This window comes from Clinocottus analis, unplaced genomic scaffold (genome assembly GCF_023055335.1).
Source record: "Clinocottus analis isolate CAN_PGR_092001 unplaced genomic scaffold, fCliAna1.0.p SCAF_9, whole genome shotgun sequence".
NCBI classification, from domain to species: domain Eukaryota; kingdom Metazoa; phylum Chordata; class Actinopteri; order Perciformes; family Cottidae; genus Clinocottus; species Clinocottus analis.
In genome coordinates this window covers 17,418,746-17,437,901 of record NW_027176251.1, presented here as the reverse complement: position 1 = coordinate 17,437,901, position 19,156 = coordinate 17,418,746, and the positions used below count along the sequence as shown (strand labels likewise).

Here is a 19,156-nt window from a genome sequence, read left to right as displayed (position 1 = left end):
TGCCCCTGCCCTGCCTGCCTGCAGCCACGTCTAATGTTCTGCCAAGCCAACAGTGAAACGCTCTCTTTTCAACTTCTCATCAAAGGTGGAAGTTTCATTACCCCCGGTGGATGGTTATCAACTAACCATTACTGAAAAACTGTTGTGGCCGTCAACTTCCTGTCTGTGGGGTTTTTGTATGGCAAAAAAAAACAAAAAACAGTGGCGTCTGATGCGTATCATATCCATGTCATTGCTGATGTGGCGTGCAGGGAAGGCCAATGTAAAAACACCCAGAAAAAAAAATGAGAAAGAAAGTCCAATTAGCGGGAACAAATTGTCGCCCCGACCCTATATGGGAGCTAAAAGTGATGGTTAGCAATTAGATCGGAGCACCTGGGCTGTATATGAAGGAGCGGTCGCGTGTGGGACGAAAGAGAAGTTGTTGTTCTTTTGAAGTTAATTTGCGGGAGGTTTCTTAGTTTCTTCATCCCCCCCCCTCCTCCTCCCTGTGAAGCGTGTTGATGCTGCTGTGCCGGCGACTGAAGGCCGATAACATCGGGACTGTTTTTGAAATAAAAACCCGTGGCATGCCCATATGTGCTGCCAACCCCATCAGTTCTTCTTCAGACGGCATGGCTTAGGAGCTCCCGGAGGATGGGCCAGTGCCCACTGATACGAGGCCCAGCAACCGTCTTGTCCAGGCCAAGTATCCCCGCGCCCAGGGGGGCTGTGCCATCAATGCCACGACTTGTGCCAGACTGGATCCCACCCAGCAATCCATTTCAAAGGCTTTCTGTTTTTTTTTCTTCTTTTCTATGGATCAGGTATGCAGTGTGATTTTCCTTTCCCTTTGTAATGCGCCGTGTCAAAGGCGAGCCAGGCTGACTTTAAAGTCATAAACTAGTTTTTTTCTTTTCGCCTTTCATTTGGGATGGGAACATAATTGATTTCTGACTTTCCAAATGTCAAGTTGGAAGAGATGGGTAGTGGGAAAAAGAAAAGAGCAATGTCCTAAAAAGCAATCGGCAATATGGGCTTGTTGATTTGGGTGGTATTTAGTAGTTAGGCTTTTATTTTTAAGTTGTTAATCACTGAAGTATCTATCATCTAAATTATTCCCAGGGGAATTTAACGTTTATGGAGTAGTGTACGAAATAGGAATATGCCAAAAAAAACATTGGAGGATCACCACCTTGTGCGTAATATCAGAGGGAAGTACGATTCATCGATTCATTCCTCTGGGTTCATGGAGCGGAAACCGATCTTTTTTAAACTTCCTTACTAAAAAGTCCCATTTTGTTTCTTTCTTAAACACCTCTATTTATCCACAAATTACCATAATCCTCTGGGTGCTCACTCGTGTGCTCTCTCGTTCGGAGCATTACTTGTTTATTTATATCTGTGAATGAGATTAGAGGGGAAGATTACTTCGCCCAGACACATGAATAGCGATCAAAGACTGGAGGATAATGTAAGTCTTTCGGTGATTGCTCAGCCCTTTTTTTCTTTTTTTTTTCTTTCTTCAAAATCTACCGGTCGGAGTGTTAGAACAATGCAAGTAGCTACTCTCCATACAGTGTGACAAGAGTTAATACGAAATCCTCAGGGAGTGATGCACGTGTAAACACTCCAGATCAACGCGCAGCGCGCTGGCACAAAGTGTCCTTCTAATGCAGCAAAAATTAGCTTTGATCCCGACGAGGGCGCCGCAAAGTAGCAATCAGCCCACTGAAATGGCATCAATTGTTGGACGTAAAAACGCGTTCTGAGGCACGTCTGGTCCTGTGTCTGCACAAAGCCGCGTGTTTTACATCCCTGCACCTTTCCAGAAGGCCCGACGGAGGAAGGCGAGTGAACAAGCAACATTACATCTCTCTGATTATTTGAAAAATGATCATGTGGACACCAGAATGAAACACTCCTCATGCAGATGATTTATGAAGAATGCCATGACAACTGATTTGTCACTCGGACTGGACATGACAAATGAAGAGGGACGGCGGAAATACCCACAAACAAATCTTAAAAATGCACACATGCATGCAATATCATCAACAACAAACACATCGGGCTGCAGTTTTGATGAACAAACTTTGCAAGGAGGATTTTATTTGCAGCTGGTAATGACGGGACGGATCTCAGGAGCAGTTGGCTAATTATTTATCCTGCTGGCTTTATGGCTCTCATTAATTTCCCCCCTTCCCTCTCTTTACCTTCCATTGAAAGTCTGAAGTCAACCTGCATCTGGCGCTGATAACGCGCCGGGTCTCGGCAGCCTCCCAGCCTCCTCGCTAACACACGCAACCCCGCCGGGGTGAAGAAGCAGCTTTCACACATACACGGCCACTGGATAATGCCATTCGGGGAAGCGCGTACTGTTGTAGTACTGTTGTAGTACTGGGCTCGATGGAGAAGGAGCACAGGAGCATGAGATGAGTTCAATGAGATACGCGACAAATCTTGCGCTGATGTAATTCGGTGACGTGATTCGCAAGTCACCGATGAATGTTTTAAAAGATGTTGTTTGGATTTTGGATTTATAATAATACAGTAATTTTATTTGAGAAAAAAAAGTTCTTCAAAAAGGGTGATAAGAGCCTCTGTTTTAAAAAGAAATGAAATGAAGGGAGGATCATTTGTGGGCAGCCGGTGTTCGTCTGGCACCTTTTCGTCTCCCTTTCGTCTACCCTCTGCCATTTTTTGGAGGGGGCGGGTTGACTGAGATTGGCCCACGCTTGGTGCTTTGGTGAGATCGCACCCCAGCAGGTCTGAGCGGAGGCTCTCCCTTGTACCCTCCCCTGTCCTCCACCCGTAGCTGTCAATCACGCTCCCCCCTCCACCCTCTCATTTGCAAGGACCTCATCTTCGATCCACAGGCGAACACACAACGCCCAAACTCAAGCCATTTTTCCTCCAAGAGAGTGAACTGATAGGCTCCACGTCGTCCCACTTTGAAACTCGACAGAGACACAGTGGGCGCGAATTGCGGAAAAGCAAATATTTGTCGACTTCTGCCGACTTCAAACGGCAGCCAGACGGCCGCGGCTACCTGGGCGGCAGAGAAGCTGCATTACACACAACACGAGAGAAAGGGCCCCAAAGAAGTCTCGCTGATGCCTTTTCATGTTTGTCTTTACAGGGAACTCTGAGCGTCCGTGTCTCTTCTTCTGCGCTAAAGGAAAGTAAACACGGCGCTCTCTGCAGGCTCATGGAATTGAACAGTTCTGAGCAGAACGGCCGGCCCTTTTCTTTCTTTCTTGTGTTTTAGAATTTGATGCGTTCGCTCAACTGCAGCTTTAGCATATTCTTTTCTTTCTTCTTTTTTTTTAAATGCTTCAAAAGCTGAATTTGCATTTGATTCATGATGCATATTTCATGCTAAACCTGTCGACATTCTGTCTCCCAGCTGAACTTTTGCTCAAAACGGTTCAACACACACAAACACACGCGTGTGCATGCACACACTTAAAGGCGAAAGAAAAACTTTAAGTTGTGTTTCAGTCTCCACAATGGGGGCCCCCAGGTGATGCTCTCTTGCAGTCTTATTGGACTATCAGGGCTCGGGAAAGGGGGGAGTCACGGGCCTGGCCAGTCGAGATAAAAGAAACCCTGATGAGATGAAGCGCGTGGGAGCAGAGGGGGCTGCTCTGCTCTGATGGAAGAAGCCCAGTCACTCTGAGAGGTGAGACTGTAACAGTGTCTTATTGACCCGAGTGACCCGTCTCACTGCTTGAACTCCTACACACTCTGTTTAGAGAGGGTTTACTCATGTACTATCGCTGTTTGGCAACACTAACCGTTTTGGGAGAGTTTAATATCAATTGCATGGATGCAAAATAAATCTTATCTTCTGTGTACACTTTGGTAATTGAATCGATGCATAAAATATGATATGATGCCAAACAAACCTCAATAGCAGCTGGAAACAACTTTGATTACGTGTATTTTACACTTCGCCTCCACAACAATACAATAATGTGACAGCTAGAGTTAGACTCAGATAAAGAGTTCATACACAAAACATATAAATGTGAGGCTTTGTTCTCGAGTTGTTAATCTGTCACTGGCTTACAGTTTGCCAATGTGTTTATTCAGATTATTAAAGTACAATGGTCTGCTGTCGGATGTAAGGTCACTCCTTTACGACATACTGTACTTAGTACACGTCACTGTACTTTGCTGTTAATACTTTGCATTCGTTCTTTATGATTTATTTTTTAATCTCTATGTACATTCCTCACTATGACTAATAGCTTCTTGTATATAAACACTTTTTGTTTGTTTGTGTGTTTAGTCACTTTTTGTTAAATTGGATCCCTGTTTTGAGGCTTTTTTCTGTGTTTTTTTTCCCCACTGATTTGAAGTTGGCGGGGCTCGGTTGAAGGAGAAAAAAAAATTCACGCAATTCTGTGCACCAATCAGAATTAAGCAACCCTTGGATTGAAATCGGATGGCACTTGTGGGGCCAAGTCACACAGGCTCTCCTTTTTGAGTGTTTAACTCATGTACATGTCAGGATGTTGTCTCCTGAACTTTAATTTGACGGTTAATTATTTTGACATGAACATCCTGTGTATATATAAAAGTAAAAGATCTGAATACTTTCATCCCCGAGTTGTTTGATAAACCGATTTATTGGCGTTTTCATCCAGCCATTCACTTATTTAGCATCCACAAGCTACTGTACTCGGCACTAAAGAAACACCATTCAAATATATACTTTCAGACAGAGCCCAAAAGAGTTGGAGACTGACAAAATGAATAAAAATAAGGAGCGCTTCTAAAACATCCCACGACATTTGACTGAGCCGACGCATTTGACTGAGCCGATGACACAAATCGTTATTTACCACTCTCAAATATCGGAGGCATGCGCTGAATATCGCTATCGTCAAGCTGGTCAATATACATCACTTCCACCCAAAGGATTACACCTCTTATCTGAAATGATATTCAATAAAGTATGACCGCAGAAATACAGAGTGGAGTGTTCTTTGCTTGGATCTGGCTCACGCTGTGAAAAAAAAAGAAACTAAAAAGAAAACACTTTATTGGAATTAAGATCCAAGTCAAGATTACCTGAGGAAACAGCACTTTAGATTTCTGTTCCAGTGCCACGTCCTACACTTTATTCTCCGCTGCTTGGGGACCAGACCACAGTGTGCCTTCCCCACAAGCCATGGGGGTGTAATGGGATGCCTTTATGAAATATATAGCGACTCCCCGAGCACCTTCCACACATCACAGCGTGTGAGGTAGAGGGAAGTGGGTGCTGAGGGTCGGCGAGGCCACGGCAATACTTTGGCCGTCATATCGTCAAGGTGCTCGGGACGATATACCGCTCACTCGTTTGCGCTGGCTAATTAGCTGCTGCCGCGTCCCCTCCCCGCCGCCGTGCCATCCATTCAGAGCTTTCCAGCAAAGCGGCCCCCGTCATTAGCAGCAGCGGGACGGAGTTAACCCCACCGCTGCCATGTATGTTGTACCGGGTGTGCTGATGGCTTCTTCTCGAAGGGTTTAAAACGTGGACAGCTGTCATCAGATTTTCCTCGCATGTGGCGTCTATGAAGGAGGAGGGGTTGTGGAACTTTCACCCAAAAGCTAGAATAACTCCCGTGGTTTTCATTTTCTGTGTTTTTATTTTCCCAATGACATGGAATCCCACACAAAGTCCCACTCATGCCCCTGCTCTGTATAGCTTTTCTTCTCTTGTTTGATAAAGCCTTTAGTGAGTGTGGTTAGAGCACTTGGGCGGAGGACCTGATGAGGAGTGTGGGGTCTGTCGCACACAAACACACACAGACACACACACACACAGACTGAGTACATTCTAATTAGCTGATGTATGCAGGACCTCATCCACGTTGGAGGGGTATCAAAAAGCAATCAACGCCCCATCCCTGATGAGCTCAGAGAGACACAGAGATCCACATTGTCTATGGAAAGATGATGCGTGGCCGGGCCTCCGCTTGGCTTTTCCAAACCACCATAATGCCATGCAATCACAAGACATTATGCACAGATCAGAACCCCCAAAGCCACAGGATAGAGGAAAGGAAAAAAAGTGAAGGGAATATTGAGTTCATAATTCAAAAGCCTGATTATGATGGCCGCTCTTGTGAAAAGCTGCTGTGGAGAGCCAGAAGTGGGAGAATTGGGCCCGCGAGTGCCACAAAATATGCTTATAAATGCAGAGGAGAGAACGTGTTTAAAAAGCTGTCATGATCAAGAGCAATACGGCTCGGGTAGCAGAGAAATCAGCAGAGTTAAGATGACAACTGGTTGCCATGGAAAACTGGGAAAAAAGGAAAGGAGTCGGACTGTATGAGGAGAATTTATGAAAGTGATTCTACTCAATGGGGGGGAATCGAATAGAAATACAATATCAACCACAGCAGAAGTCTATACTTTATCAGCATGAAATAGGTGTGGGGGTAAAAAAAAAAAATTATCCTAGACATACGATCTAGGATTTTGTCACCCATTTATAATCTAATTTGACCCGAGGCCACGCGGCCCGATTCGTTTCAGTAAAGACCATAGGTGTTTCAGCCGCGGGCTCCAAAGGAGAGAGGCATGTGTGTCGCACAAAGACCATCGGTTAGCGACGTACCGAAAGGGACTCTGTATCACCATCTTATCTTCAAAGGACTGGGCAGGGGCTCAGGGGAGCTGTGCCACCGTCTCGCCTCCACACAGACACACACACACACACACACACACACACACACACACACAGAGGGGGGATTTGGACCTGCAAGCAGGAACCAGAGATCTCTCGGCCAGCACCCAGGCCTGGACCCTCCTCCAACTCGCCCGCGGAGAACAGGCAGGGTTCCTGCACACGCGGCACGACATCAGTGAGCTGATCCCCCCCCTCCGCCCCCCTCCCTCACCCTACCACCACCACCCTCACCCTCCTCCTCCTCTCCTCCCTGCAAACCCCCACTCCGCCGACTGCCTGCCCATTTGCTTCCTGGCCTCAGCTCGACGGAGGGGATGGGATCTGAACTCAACTTAGACACAGAGTTTCCACATTTCACAGATGGCTGGGAGAGGCTTTGCATGGAGGTGAGGAAACGGAGGGAGAGAGAGAGAAAAGAGAGAGGGAGCCTCATCGCTGCCGCCGCCGCTTCCGAAGCGGGGCCGATTTCACACCGCGGCAGTGTGCGCTAAAGCAGGCCGCCGTTAATCCACTCACCGAGGGGAAGGCCCGGAGCCACTCCGCCGCCTGGCCGCCATCTCCCTCCACAAAGCCATAAATGGTGCATTATACAAGCGAGCTTCAGAGACACTGCTGATATGCTGATAGGCGGCGGACAAAGACCCAAAAGCAACCACAGGAGCAGAGCCGCATGCAGGACTGAGGGCCTTAGCGCTGGGGGCAGAGCAGCTCACACCGGCGCCGTGCTCGCTGAGGTGCGAGCCGTTAGCGCGCTGTAATCTGAGCTGTCGATCGCGGCCGGTTCGACCTCCCGATTGGGCCTTGAGACGGCGATGGACATGCACCAACGCATCTTCTTCTGCTCTCCAACAAAATAGCTTATTTCCACCCCCCTATTTCTCTCCCTCTCTTCCTCCCCACTGCGAATCCATATCTGCAAAGTTACCAAAAGTCTCGAAGATGAGTCTTTGAACTCACGAAAGGCAATCATTGTGAATGAAAGGAGACAGGAAATATATAAACATGGGGGAATTTAAATAAATTGCCACAAAGAAAATCACGGCGAGGGCAGCGAATTATGTAACGATAAGGCAGCCACCAGCCTAAGCCACAAAATGAGATGTTTTACATGAAACGAACAGCGGCCTAGATTAGAGCGCCATCCTGTTTAGACATGAAGCCAATTGGGGTTCATATCACATGTAGAGGAAATTTGAAAGATAAGTGGGAACTATGAGAATTGTTATAATCCAACTGTAACAAAAAGCTGAAGTACATTCTTTTTCTTTTTCTTCTCCCCTCTCGCAGAAGCAGGGCGTGATAAACATCTCTGATGAAAGAAGTTCATTACTCGCGCGGCGCGTAATGCAACACGCCGCATTGTGAGTCCGCGCCAACCTACAGCGAGAGTCTCCAAATGAAGCCTCAGGCACTTTAATGGACATCATTAGGTGAAAACATATAAGAGATAATTATGGTAATTACAAATCCCTTTTATTGGCCCTGAGTCTTTGACAAGAAGGTTGTCATATCAGCCACTTCAAACAAACAAAGAGTTGTTGTCTCCTTCCCCCTAAATGATGTCCGGTTCCATTTGGATGGGGATTGTCTTCGGATTATCCTTTTTCTCCTCTTTTTTTTCATTTTTTAATTGTTCAGTTAGCGGCTCTGAATAGAGGCTACATTTCTTTCGGGGGTTGGGGGGGTCGAGAAAAAAAACTTGATTAAAACAAGCGATTCACAATAGTAGAATATGACTTGCATTTGCATAGGCACTTCATTACAAGTGAGACCTTGATCTTGAAAGCAGCCCCATTCAAAGCTAATGGACATGTCTGTTATGTCTATTAGAGATGGGCTCTCAGAGGAACCGAGGCCTTCTATTTAATAGCACAGACATCACTACGGTGCACCCAAAGGCCCGTCTTATTACATTTTATCCAGCTCCATGACAATAGCAAAAGGAACAAACACTGTCTGGCAATACTCCGCCTCATTCCGCCCAAAACCCAAAACATCTTCTACGAGTTGGTTTTGGTTAAACATAATCCAACTGTTAGTTTTGCCACGCTGGGTCAAACCCAGAGCAAGCCTTGTCACTTCATCTTAGCGCCGCGCGATCTGAGGAGCACATGAGACGTCTTTTATGGGGGGGCAGGGGGGGCGATCGCAAAAGACTTGGGTGTTTATTTACAATATGCATCCAATCATCCTTTGTCACAGTTCCACGTCCCCTCCCCCTTCCTTCCCCCAAAACCGCAGAGAGAGACACTCCACAATGGTGGAGATTCCATTTTTTGGCCCTCTTTGCTCACACAAACTCATAACGCGGTGCCGCCTTATCAGATCCCGCTCGCAATAACAGATCCACTCTTAAGTCAGAGAGAACCGTTGTTTAACCCGTTCAATCCCACTGGGGGGAAAATTCAGCTCAAACAAGTCAGGAGACATCTGCCAGTCCACGGCGGCAGCTGATGATGTCAACGGGTCGCCCCTCCCGCCCCACCTCCCCGATTTCCCCCCAGCACTTTCAATCACTCCTCGTGAGATTACGGCAATAGGATATTACTGTACAAACTATGACCATGTGTCCCCGCTGCCACAAAGCTTAGCAACATATTACAGTTTGTCAAAGCAAGCTATTGCGAGGGGGAGAGATAGATACAGAGGGGAGGAGAGGAGCCGTTGACCTTTGTGTCCTTCATATTTGCCTAGCTTCGCCTCCACCCCAATCTCAAAGAGCCAAATCATCTGATCCCAAACTAACTGTCAACTGGCGTGTGATGGTGGCAAAGCCAGCAGACATCAATCAATCAGATTTTCTCCTCGTCTATCAGAGGATGCTTTTTTTCTCTCTCCCCTGTTTTGCCCGAGCTTATCATCTGACCCAGTTGTTATCCTGTTTCTGAAGCTTTAAAAAAAAAAACTTGATTATGGTCAAATGTATGTCTCGGAAGATTCCGGCACATTCGAGACCGAACGGGAGGGGAAAGAAACCATTATCGCCACAGAAATGAATGGATGTACTGATCATTCTTTTTTTTTCTACTTTTTTTATTATCAAAATGAGGCTCTTAATTCTACACTCATGGTGAAAATAAGGAGTTTGAGCCAGTTATCTTTGGTTTTCAGGAATGCGTGAGCCCAAGATAAAAATCCAATCTGATATCATAAGACAAAAAAAAGAAAGGGAATAAAAAAAAGGCATTTTAGTTGGCTACAGCACTTGCTCAATGTCAACAGTTTTTTAGTAATTACCAGATAAGCATTCTCTGGAATACACAGAGAGAGAAAATTGGCTGATTCTGAAATAATAGCGGCTGCGTCTCTCTCTCTCTCTCTCTCTCTCTCTCTCTCTCTCTCTCTCTCTCTCTCTCTCTCTCTCTGGGTGTTTACTCTGTCACTTCACAAAGCCTGCTTTGAAATAATCAGAAGCAGGAGATGCAGCGCGTCACTCCTTCCGTCACTGTCCAATATGTCTACACGTGCATACATTCACACACTCCCCATCCACTCTGCTTTGCCTACTTTAGACTAGGTAAATCGATCATCATCACCAGTGTTCCGATAGCAGCGTGGCTCCGTTATGGCTATTTCCTGCACAGCGGCGCTCGCCGAGTGCTAATCACAGGCGGGGCAGACACACGGCTCGCCGATCACGTGACGCGTAAGCCGCGCTGTCAACAGCTTGAGCGGCTTTTCGCGATGGCGCGAATCAAAACACGGCCTTTTTTTTTTTTTTTAAAGCATTAACACGTTTCTGAAGTTTGTTTTATATTTTCAGCATATTTGACATAAATTGTTTATCTGTTTACAAAGCTTTGTCATTAGCGATTTTCCAGGGAGGCCTTTAAGTTGCTCGCGCCCGTCCGTCCCGTCTGGCGGGGAAATGCTGATGTACAAATTGAACTGAAAGGCTTGTTACTTAATCCGCTGTTGCCACCCATCCTTTAACTATGGAGCCGGCTGCATTTCATCCCAACGCAAAGTTCTGCCCCCCACCCCACACACACACACACACACACACACACACACACACACACACACACACACACACACCCTCAGTAATTCCTGCCAAGCCAGAGATTTACACTGAATAACTATTAGGGTGTGCCAGCTACTGCCCTGCTCACAAAATCATCCCTCTTATTACCATCTATTAAGATCTATGTATTTTTTTGAATTGCTGGAAAAATGAAGTTTATGTGGTTGAAGTCAAACTCGAGGCTTGGCCACTAATTCCGCTGTACACTGCAGACAACGTATTGTGACAATGCCTGTCGCGAAACGTGAGTCACATTCCCAAGGAGCCTCCATTTCCCTTTTTCTTCCGTCCAAGATTCAGTCAAAAACCCTAATATCAATTTTGACACATTCCATGAAAGCGTTTTGATGAGCTATGGCTAATTTGATTGCAATAAACAAAAAGGGTCTTAATACACTCATAAAAGTTGCAGTGGAAGACTGACAGACTGTGTTCCTTGAACACGTTCTCGGCGAGCCCCCCCCCCTCCCTCCTCCTCCTTCTGTTTTCTCTTCTGGGCTGTGGCGATGTCAAAGCATCATACACACGACGAACCCAATATCCATATCCATGATACATCAAAACCTCGGAGCGGCACAAAAATAACTGCAATACCTCGGGAGCGACCTCAGAAATCCCCTTAATTGAGCAATATCTCCATTCCTGATCCATGTGCATCACCGGGGCGGGAAGGGACCGCGCAAGTTAAATGAAAGGAGAATTCATGATGTGTGGCGGCCTCTCTTACTCACCCTGGCTATTTCCCCTCTTGGCAGGGGCCAAATAGAGAATGTTAAATGAGGCAATTGTGTCCTGGAGGCAAAAAGAGGAAGAAAAAAAGCGGGAGGGGGGGGGGGGGGGGGGGGTTGTTGGGTGTAAGCGGGCAGTGCCCCTGCTCTCTGCGCTAACCCTGAGGAGCATTCTACAGCATGATGAGGTGCATCCCAGCACCCGGGCCTTCCCAAATAGCTCTGACCAGAACTTCACTCTCATACGCAGCTTACGCTGCTCACTCGTCTGTCCTGATTATGCACTGAAATTATTGACCTTTTTAAGTCTGAACTTCAGCTACATCTCAATAAGCCCAGACAAACCCAAATCAGCATAATCAAAGCCATGATTATTCTTTTTTGGAGTCATACAAGGTAACTAAGTACATTTACTCAAAGACTGTGCTCAAGCACTTTGCTTGGTTGTCTAAAATGTATGCTGCTTTTGATTTTCTAAGTTGCGGAGGCAAATATGGAACTTTTTACTCCCTACATTTATATGCAGCTGCTGGGTACCTTCGCAGATTATTGACGCGCGATCGTCTTTAAAAAGACAAACGTGTTGAAAAGGCACAATGGACAGAATCAAACAGTAGAAATAAATGCCTCAAGATCAATCGGTCCTGGTGAATAATTTCCCCCTCGGATCTAAACTATTCCACTCAGATCGACACGACAGCCAATCGGCACCGTGGGCGGCGAGCGCCAGGATGTTCTGCGCGAAGGCCGAGGCCCGCAGAAATACCCAGGATGCAAAGCGCGATTTGTTAACATTCCGTGGCGGTGGCTGCAGGAAACTGAATCCCCCCCTGCAGCCACCGCACTGTCAGCTATACAGACATACTCTGAGGTGACACGTCTGATAATCAAAGCTTTGTCTGGGTCTTAAAAGGACGTACTTGAAGAACAGCGAGACCAGAGGCCCTCTTTGCCTGTAATGGCCTTTGGACATCAATATTTAAATCTTACATCTCTGTTGTGATTAGAATGCTGCCTTTTCTCTGTTGTTGTCTTCTTTCTTTTCTTTTTTTCACACCTCTCGCTGCCGAAACAACAAGGTGGGGGCGAAAAAAAAAAAAAGAACGGCTTAAATCGATGATCTTTGAGTCCAAACTAGATTCCCAAGCAGTTTGCCACTCTCAGCAGCAAGATAAGATAAACTCTCTTTGACCTAAGAGATGAAGTTGCCATGACGATCAGGGAGTCCACTTTCTCTATTGATATTTCGCTGATGTAACAACAAATGGAACCAGATCCCGCCCTTGATAATGGTGATTAATTAATACCAATATTGATCCCTACAAGCAAGAGACAAGGCTATTAACTTAAAGCAGGCTGAAAGTCAATTGTTACCCGGGGGCTCAATGGGCGTCATTGATATCAAATCTAAATAAACAGAGAGGCGCGCGGTCAGGGAGGGAGAACACAGCCAGCAGAAACGGCACGAGCAGGATTTTGCCTTTTGCACACATTTTCTGGAATTAACACTGCTCCCAAATCGTTGACAGCCTCACAGTTCAAGAGAACACAACGGCCACAGCTTTGAGCGGCGGGTTATTGGAATAATAGCGGTGGAATTCAGGAAAGAGGAAGATAAAGAGGAAGCGGCGCGAGGAAGTGACCTCCACCTCTGCAGCAGCCCTACCCACATTTCACACTGCTGTCCAGGCACACTTGCAGGCCACAGCGACTGAGAGGGCAGGCACGTCAGTCCATCGCCTGCCAACCACAGCTCATCCGACGCATCGCACACACACATTGACACGCAGAACTGATCTCAACAAAGGAAGCAGCGGCTGCCATACATTCCTCTCCCTATAGCTGCGAGAGCCTGTGACATAAGCAGCCTTTGCACAAGAAACATTGTACTTTTAGAACACAATAGATACAAAAATAAAAACATTACGAGAAGATGACATTCATCTGCATTGTTGTTTTGTGTCAAAAGTGAGGAGGCAATTGGGGATCCTTCAGCTAAGACGAGGCAACGGCACAAGCTGTTATTGGCAGGGAACAGATGTTTGAGGGAAAGTTGGCATTCAACGACCATTCTTCTTCTGACAGAAATCAACAAGAGAAACACGAGAGGCAAGTCGCCGATTGTCACCCGATGAAAGAGAAACCCCCTTAAATATACAGGGAAGCTGGCATGCAAACATTGTTTTTTTTTTTTTTTACACCCCCGAAACATCTGACTGTTGGAGTTGCCAGCGTTCTTTAGGCCGAGGGTGAAAACGTGGCGTCTAGCACTTCCACGGCAACGCTTGACTTGTACGCAAAAGCATAGTTGTAGTAAAAAGAAGAAGAAAAAAATCAAGCTAACAGCTCTGACCCTTCTGCTAAAGACGCGTGAGTCGTCCCACATACTGCACATGCACCGATGTATACACAAGCAAACACACACACACACATTCAGATACTGGATGTTGGCAGTCAATTCAGTAAACACTCCCCTTATCCCTTACTACTGTAATCTGCCTCTGATAAATGCCCCTCAAAGATAGAAATGTCACCTGATATGGTAAACAGCATGCTGACGTTACATAAAGTGGCTTCATGCTAAGGAGTTGGAGAGATTAACTGTAGAGCGGAGATGGAAAAAAAAAAAAAATGGTCGCCACGATAAAAACAAAACAAACAAAAAAAACCCTGACTTTTAGCTCTAGCGGAGAATCTTCTTTGGCTGTCGTTCAGTTCCAAACGGACTAGTTGAGAAAAGCAGGGATCTAATTATACAAACCCAAGGGTTGTACGTGGTACAGTATATTACATTTAAAGTAACACGGTTGTCAGTGTAAACAGAAGTAAACAGTGACAAATAAACAGTTGGCATTGCATTCCTCAAAAGGCGAAATATATTAGTAAAAAAAGAATAAGAAAATGGAGTAGGAAAAAGCTATATTTACCAAAGCACCACTAGTTCCTGCTCCAACTTTATCCACAAGCTATTATGGGTAAAACAAAATAAATAAATAAAACCACAAGGCATTACTGCAGTGGGCCGGCTTTACAGATGTAAGATTGCTATCGCGCGAGTAGATTAGGACGTTGGGGGGACAGTAAGACACAGTGGTAGGCTCCGGGGACTCGTGCTGTACAAACTTACAGTGGCAGAGCAGCGTGAACGGCGCTGGATTCTGGTTGGACGGCGGCGAGCAAAAAAGGAGGCAACATGAATTCTCACACGGTCCGTACGGTGGAGACAACTGCAGGGTGGGAGAGCACTAAGTCAGCTTAATAAGCACATTTGACATGAGGCGTCTGCCTGTGGCCTCAGAGGGCCGCTCTACGACGTGCACCCATAAACACTGTGCGAGGCACGCTCCCTACATCATCCTGATTCCACCTTTAACGCCGGGGGAAACTTTTGGGGTGGCAATTTTGCAGAAAAATTACTCCGAGGGGGTGCTGGTTTCAATTCAGCCTGTTCCTATCGTTCCTTCCTATTAAGCATCAAAATGTTCTCCCTCCACAGTGCGAATAGAGGTACGGACGACACCGGCAGCAAGGGAGAAGCGAGGAGGGAGGAGGATGGAAAGGGGGGGGGCTTGGTGGAATTCACACATCATATTACTAGCAGCTAATCGCAATCCGCAGAGCATCGGCGATATTTTCATCATTCCTGTCAAATTCCAGCGACCCGCCTTTAGAGCGGCTAACAATCCGGGGCAATTTATTGGCATATTGGCACGGGGTGATAAGGCTAAAAACAACAGCAGCTAGCAGCTGGCCCCGGGAGATGGGCTGATAACATTGATATGTGCTCCCACACAAAACACCACCACCGCTATCTCCTCTTCCTATCAAACTCTTATTACAATAAAAGTGCACGAGTCTTTTTTTACTTCGCTTTCTCTTGGAAAAGCAACGAGGGGAAGGGGCTGCAGAAAGGGGGCCCAGTAATATATATATATATATATATATATATATATATATATATATATATATATATATATATATATATATATATATATATAAGGATAGATATAAAGAAATCAGATGTAACGTTTCACAGAAAGAAAACAAGAGGGGAAAATACATAATTTATCACTGTATTATCGGGATATCCAGGCAGCCTAATCAAGGAGCACTGAGTGACTATTTTTTGCCTTATCATCCAAAGTGGTGGAAACGGAGAAGGAATTATCAGCCAGCTGCAGATTGCTGGGCTGGAATTTTAATGGTAATAATCGGGGTTTCTGATGGTATATCTTCCCTGCTTATCTTTCCCATTATCTGGCCTTATCTCCCCAGTCATCGGAGCAAATTAATGGTGCTCTTTCAGCATCGCCTTTTTATCACCGCTCAGAGAGCACCCAAGGGGAAAGAATAAGCAAAATATTAAAATACTGCATAAATCACAATTTTAGATAACGGCCCAATGTATGCAGGAGGTGTGAGGTGGGGGAGAGGGGGGACTGCGCCCAACAACCTTTTTGTCCTTTAGAATGACTGTCTGTGCTGACTTTCTGTGCAGTGCCTCCTCTGCTCCTTTTTTTTCTTTCCCCCAGAGTTCCCGGGGTAGCAGGAGGATCTAGGCTCCTCGTGACCTTTTCTGCTTCTAACTAGGGGGCTCGATTATACGACCGCACACCGGCCTCCATATTAACAAGATCTTTTACACATGACATACTAATTCACACGAGGCCGGGGTCACAAAGAACTAAAGTGCAGCACACACACACAAACGTTGCACTTCCTTTTGCTCGACAACAAACATTTGGGACGCCTCGACGGGATTGGCCTGGAGATGAGACGGGGCCTATCACGTCACGACGTCGTCGCGCTCCTTTTGTTGATGGAGAAGCGGTTGCGGGTTTGCCGTGGACGACGGCAATAAATGCAAACACGAAACTCAAAGGAGGGTAGACAGAAGGGTGTTTCTCCCCCAAAAAAATATTGAAAAATGTAATTTAAAGTTAATGGCAACTGTACCAGACTGTCCTAAACTGTTTGAGAAATTAAAACAATATTTATTAATTCATCATCATATTTAACAACACCCCGTTGCCAATAATAATGAAAAAGGTTAAACCGGTTGATCATAATTGTGTTGTAAAATGTGTAAAAACACAGTAATAAAATGTACAGTACACTTTAAATATTACAAATAAATTCCCAATTTTCTTCCATTAAAAAACAAACCAGAATGCCTCTAAGAAATGTAAAATAAACTTTAGTTTTAAATGTACGAGCCATGAATGTGTAAGAGGTGAAACAATAATAATTGCGTGCGAAACAAAACATGACGACGCACAAAATCTGTTGCGTGTCGCAGAATCTGTGTCATGCAAAAGTAATAATAAAAAAGCACTTGTATACCAACATGCCCTCATGAATGCATGCATGTGAGCTCACACACACACACACACACACACACACACACACACTTGCAAGCATACACACCCACACATGAACACACACACATATATACAAATGTTGCCTTCGCTCTGAATTCCCCAAAATGTCTCGCAGCACAGATGAACAGAATCATAAGAATGAGACAAATCAGTAAAAGTGGTTTGGTATTTTGATATTTTGACCCCAGAGTAAGCACACTTTGGTCACAGCAGCAGCAGCAGCAGCAGCAGCAGCAGCAGCAGCAGCAGCAGCAGCAGCAGCAGCTAGGAGCAACGGCATTGAGTGGACGAACTGAACACACACACTCACTGAGATGTCAGCTGAATCTCAGATGTGAAAGTGTGTTTCGTTCTTGTGGGTGTGGGTGTGTGTGTGCACAAATCCCCACGTATATTTCAGAAATCATCTACAAGCGCTTTAAAATCCTTACAATGATGACACGTTGTTGAAAATATCCTTAACAAAACATATATTTAATACTACTAATATCCAGCCATGTGAATGTGACACACTTCTGAATTAATTGTACTTCATGAATATTTCTGCGCCTTTGAAAAACAAATGCCTCTGGTCTAAATTTCCATTTCAGTTCCCATAAAATGGCGATAGTCAACATCAACACTTTCCACAGAGCTACTGTAGTGCACAGATCAATTCAATTCAAATGAAAACAGCCATAACTTGCCACCCTGTTGCCCTCACACTGTACAGCAGGTATACAGCTGCTGATCAGCATTAACACCCTGAGTGACTTTTACCACCGGAGTTTGGAAGAGAAGGGAACAAAAAAACTCTGTGTGTGTGTGTGTGTGTGTGTGTGTGTGTGTGTGTGTGTGTGTGTGTGTGTGTGTGTGTGTGTGTGTACAGTTATACACCTGCAAGCGAGAGTGTGTGTTAGTGGAAAAGGAAAAACATATCTAGCAGTTGAAAGTGTGTGTGTGTGTGTGTGTGTGTGTGTGTGTGTGTGTGTGTGTGTGTGTGTGTGTGTGTGTGTGTGTGTCTAGAGGGTGCAAATATAAACATTTAATAGCTAATGTCATTCAAAAACAAATCTTATTTTTAAAAGAGTCTTGTGATACAAATTCACTGCATATTTTGTAGCATTACATGTAGGAATAAATCCGCAGCAGTCAAACTCGAGCCACTGTCTTCGGACGACAACTATAATAAAACAGACCACAGAATAAATAACTTCATTTTTGTGCGTGTATCTTTTGCTACAACTTGGCAGCATGGAGGGGGTGTTGGTGGTCGTGGTGGCGGTGGCGGTAGGGCACGGGGGGACTTTGGAGGCAGCGGCTCCGTGGGATTTCTTGGATTGTAAACGAGCCCTTCAAATCATATTTCTGCGGCGGGAGACCGGGAGCGTGCGTGGAGCCGTGACGGGCAATCATCACACGAGCGTCCGCTGAATCTGCCCCTCGAGCTCGGTCACTTCTCGGTTGCGATATTCCGCAAAACTCTAATGATAAGCTCCGCAGACGCGGCAGTGCGGCGGCGGGACGACGTTAATAAACAAACAAAACAAAACAACAACAATAACAACAAGAAAAAAAAGCCCAAAGAACTTACGTTTGATCTGCCTCGGGTTGCTCTGCTTCCGTCGGGACATGCCTGCTGCGCGGCTGGTCAGTGAATCCAGGTGTAGTACTGACAGATCGATAGGTTCTTGTTCATCCAAGCAGCCGGTTTGGGTTTGTTTTTTTTCTGCGTGTGTGTGTCTGACGGAAATTGAGAAAGGAAAAAAGAAGAAGGGGTGGGGGGTGGGGGGGGCACCGGTACTTTTTCTCTTTTTCTTTTTTTAGTCTATCGTTCCGTCTGTCTTTCCTTTATCTTTCTCGTGTCTCTGGCTCCTGAGCTGCTTCTCTCTCTCTCTCTCTCTCTCTCTCTCTCTCTCTCTCTCTCTCTCTCTCTCTCTCTCTCTCTCTCTCTATCTCTCTCTCTCTCTCCCTCGCTCTCTCTCACGCGCACACGGTTGCACACCCTCTCTCTCTCTCTCTCTCTCTCTCTCTCTCTCTCTCTCTCTCTCTCTCTCTCTCTCTCTCTCTCTCTCTCTCTCTCTCTCTCAGCGCCGTTCTCCGTGATGAGGCTGCGCTTCGCCGCGATCCGCACGGACTGACTGGGGAGGTGAAAGCGTTTCGCGCTTTTGTTTGAAGATAAGGTTTGTTCCTCCCCGGGTACCGTAGCCGCAGCTCGGTGAACTTCACTTGATCCACAATTACTTGAACTTCCAGTTATTAATTAGCGTCGCCCTTAATTAGCGCACGTTTTTTTTGTAGGGGGGAAGATGGAGACAAACTGAGCTCATGAGGGATAACAATGATGATACAAATAATAATACAATTAATCATATTA

At 45.7% G+C, this 19,156-nt stretch overlaps 1 protein-coding gene across 2 annotated transcripts in view; it reads right to left on the bottom strand.

The window, feature by feature from the left end:
- Positions 1 to 18,901, bottom strand: part of zfpm2a (zinc finger protein, FOG family member 2a) — a 119,598-nt gene extending 100,697 nt beyond the window's left edge. For both annotated transcript variants that reach the window (XM_068569324.1, XM_068569325.1), the window contains exon 1: positions 18,374 to 18,901. In XM_068569324.1, coding sequence (XP_068425425.1) covers positions 18,374 to 18,413 — 40 coding nt within the window. In that variant the 5' untranslated portion in view covers positions 18,414 to 18,901. The remainder of the gene's footprint in view (positions 1 to 18,373) is intronic.
- Positions 18,902 to 19,156: the final 255 nt, after the last annotated feature.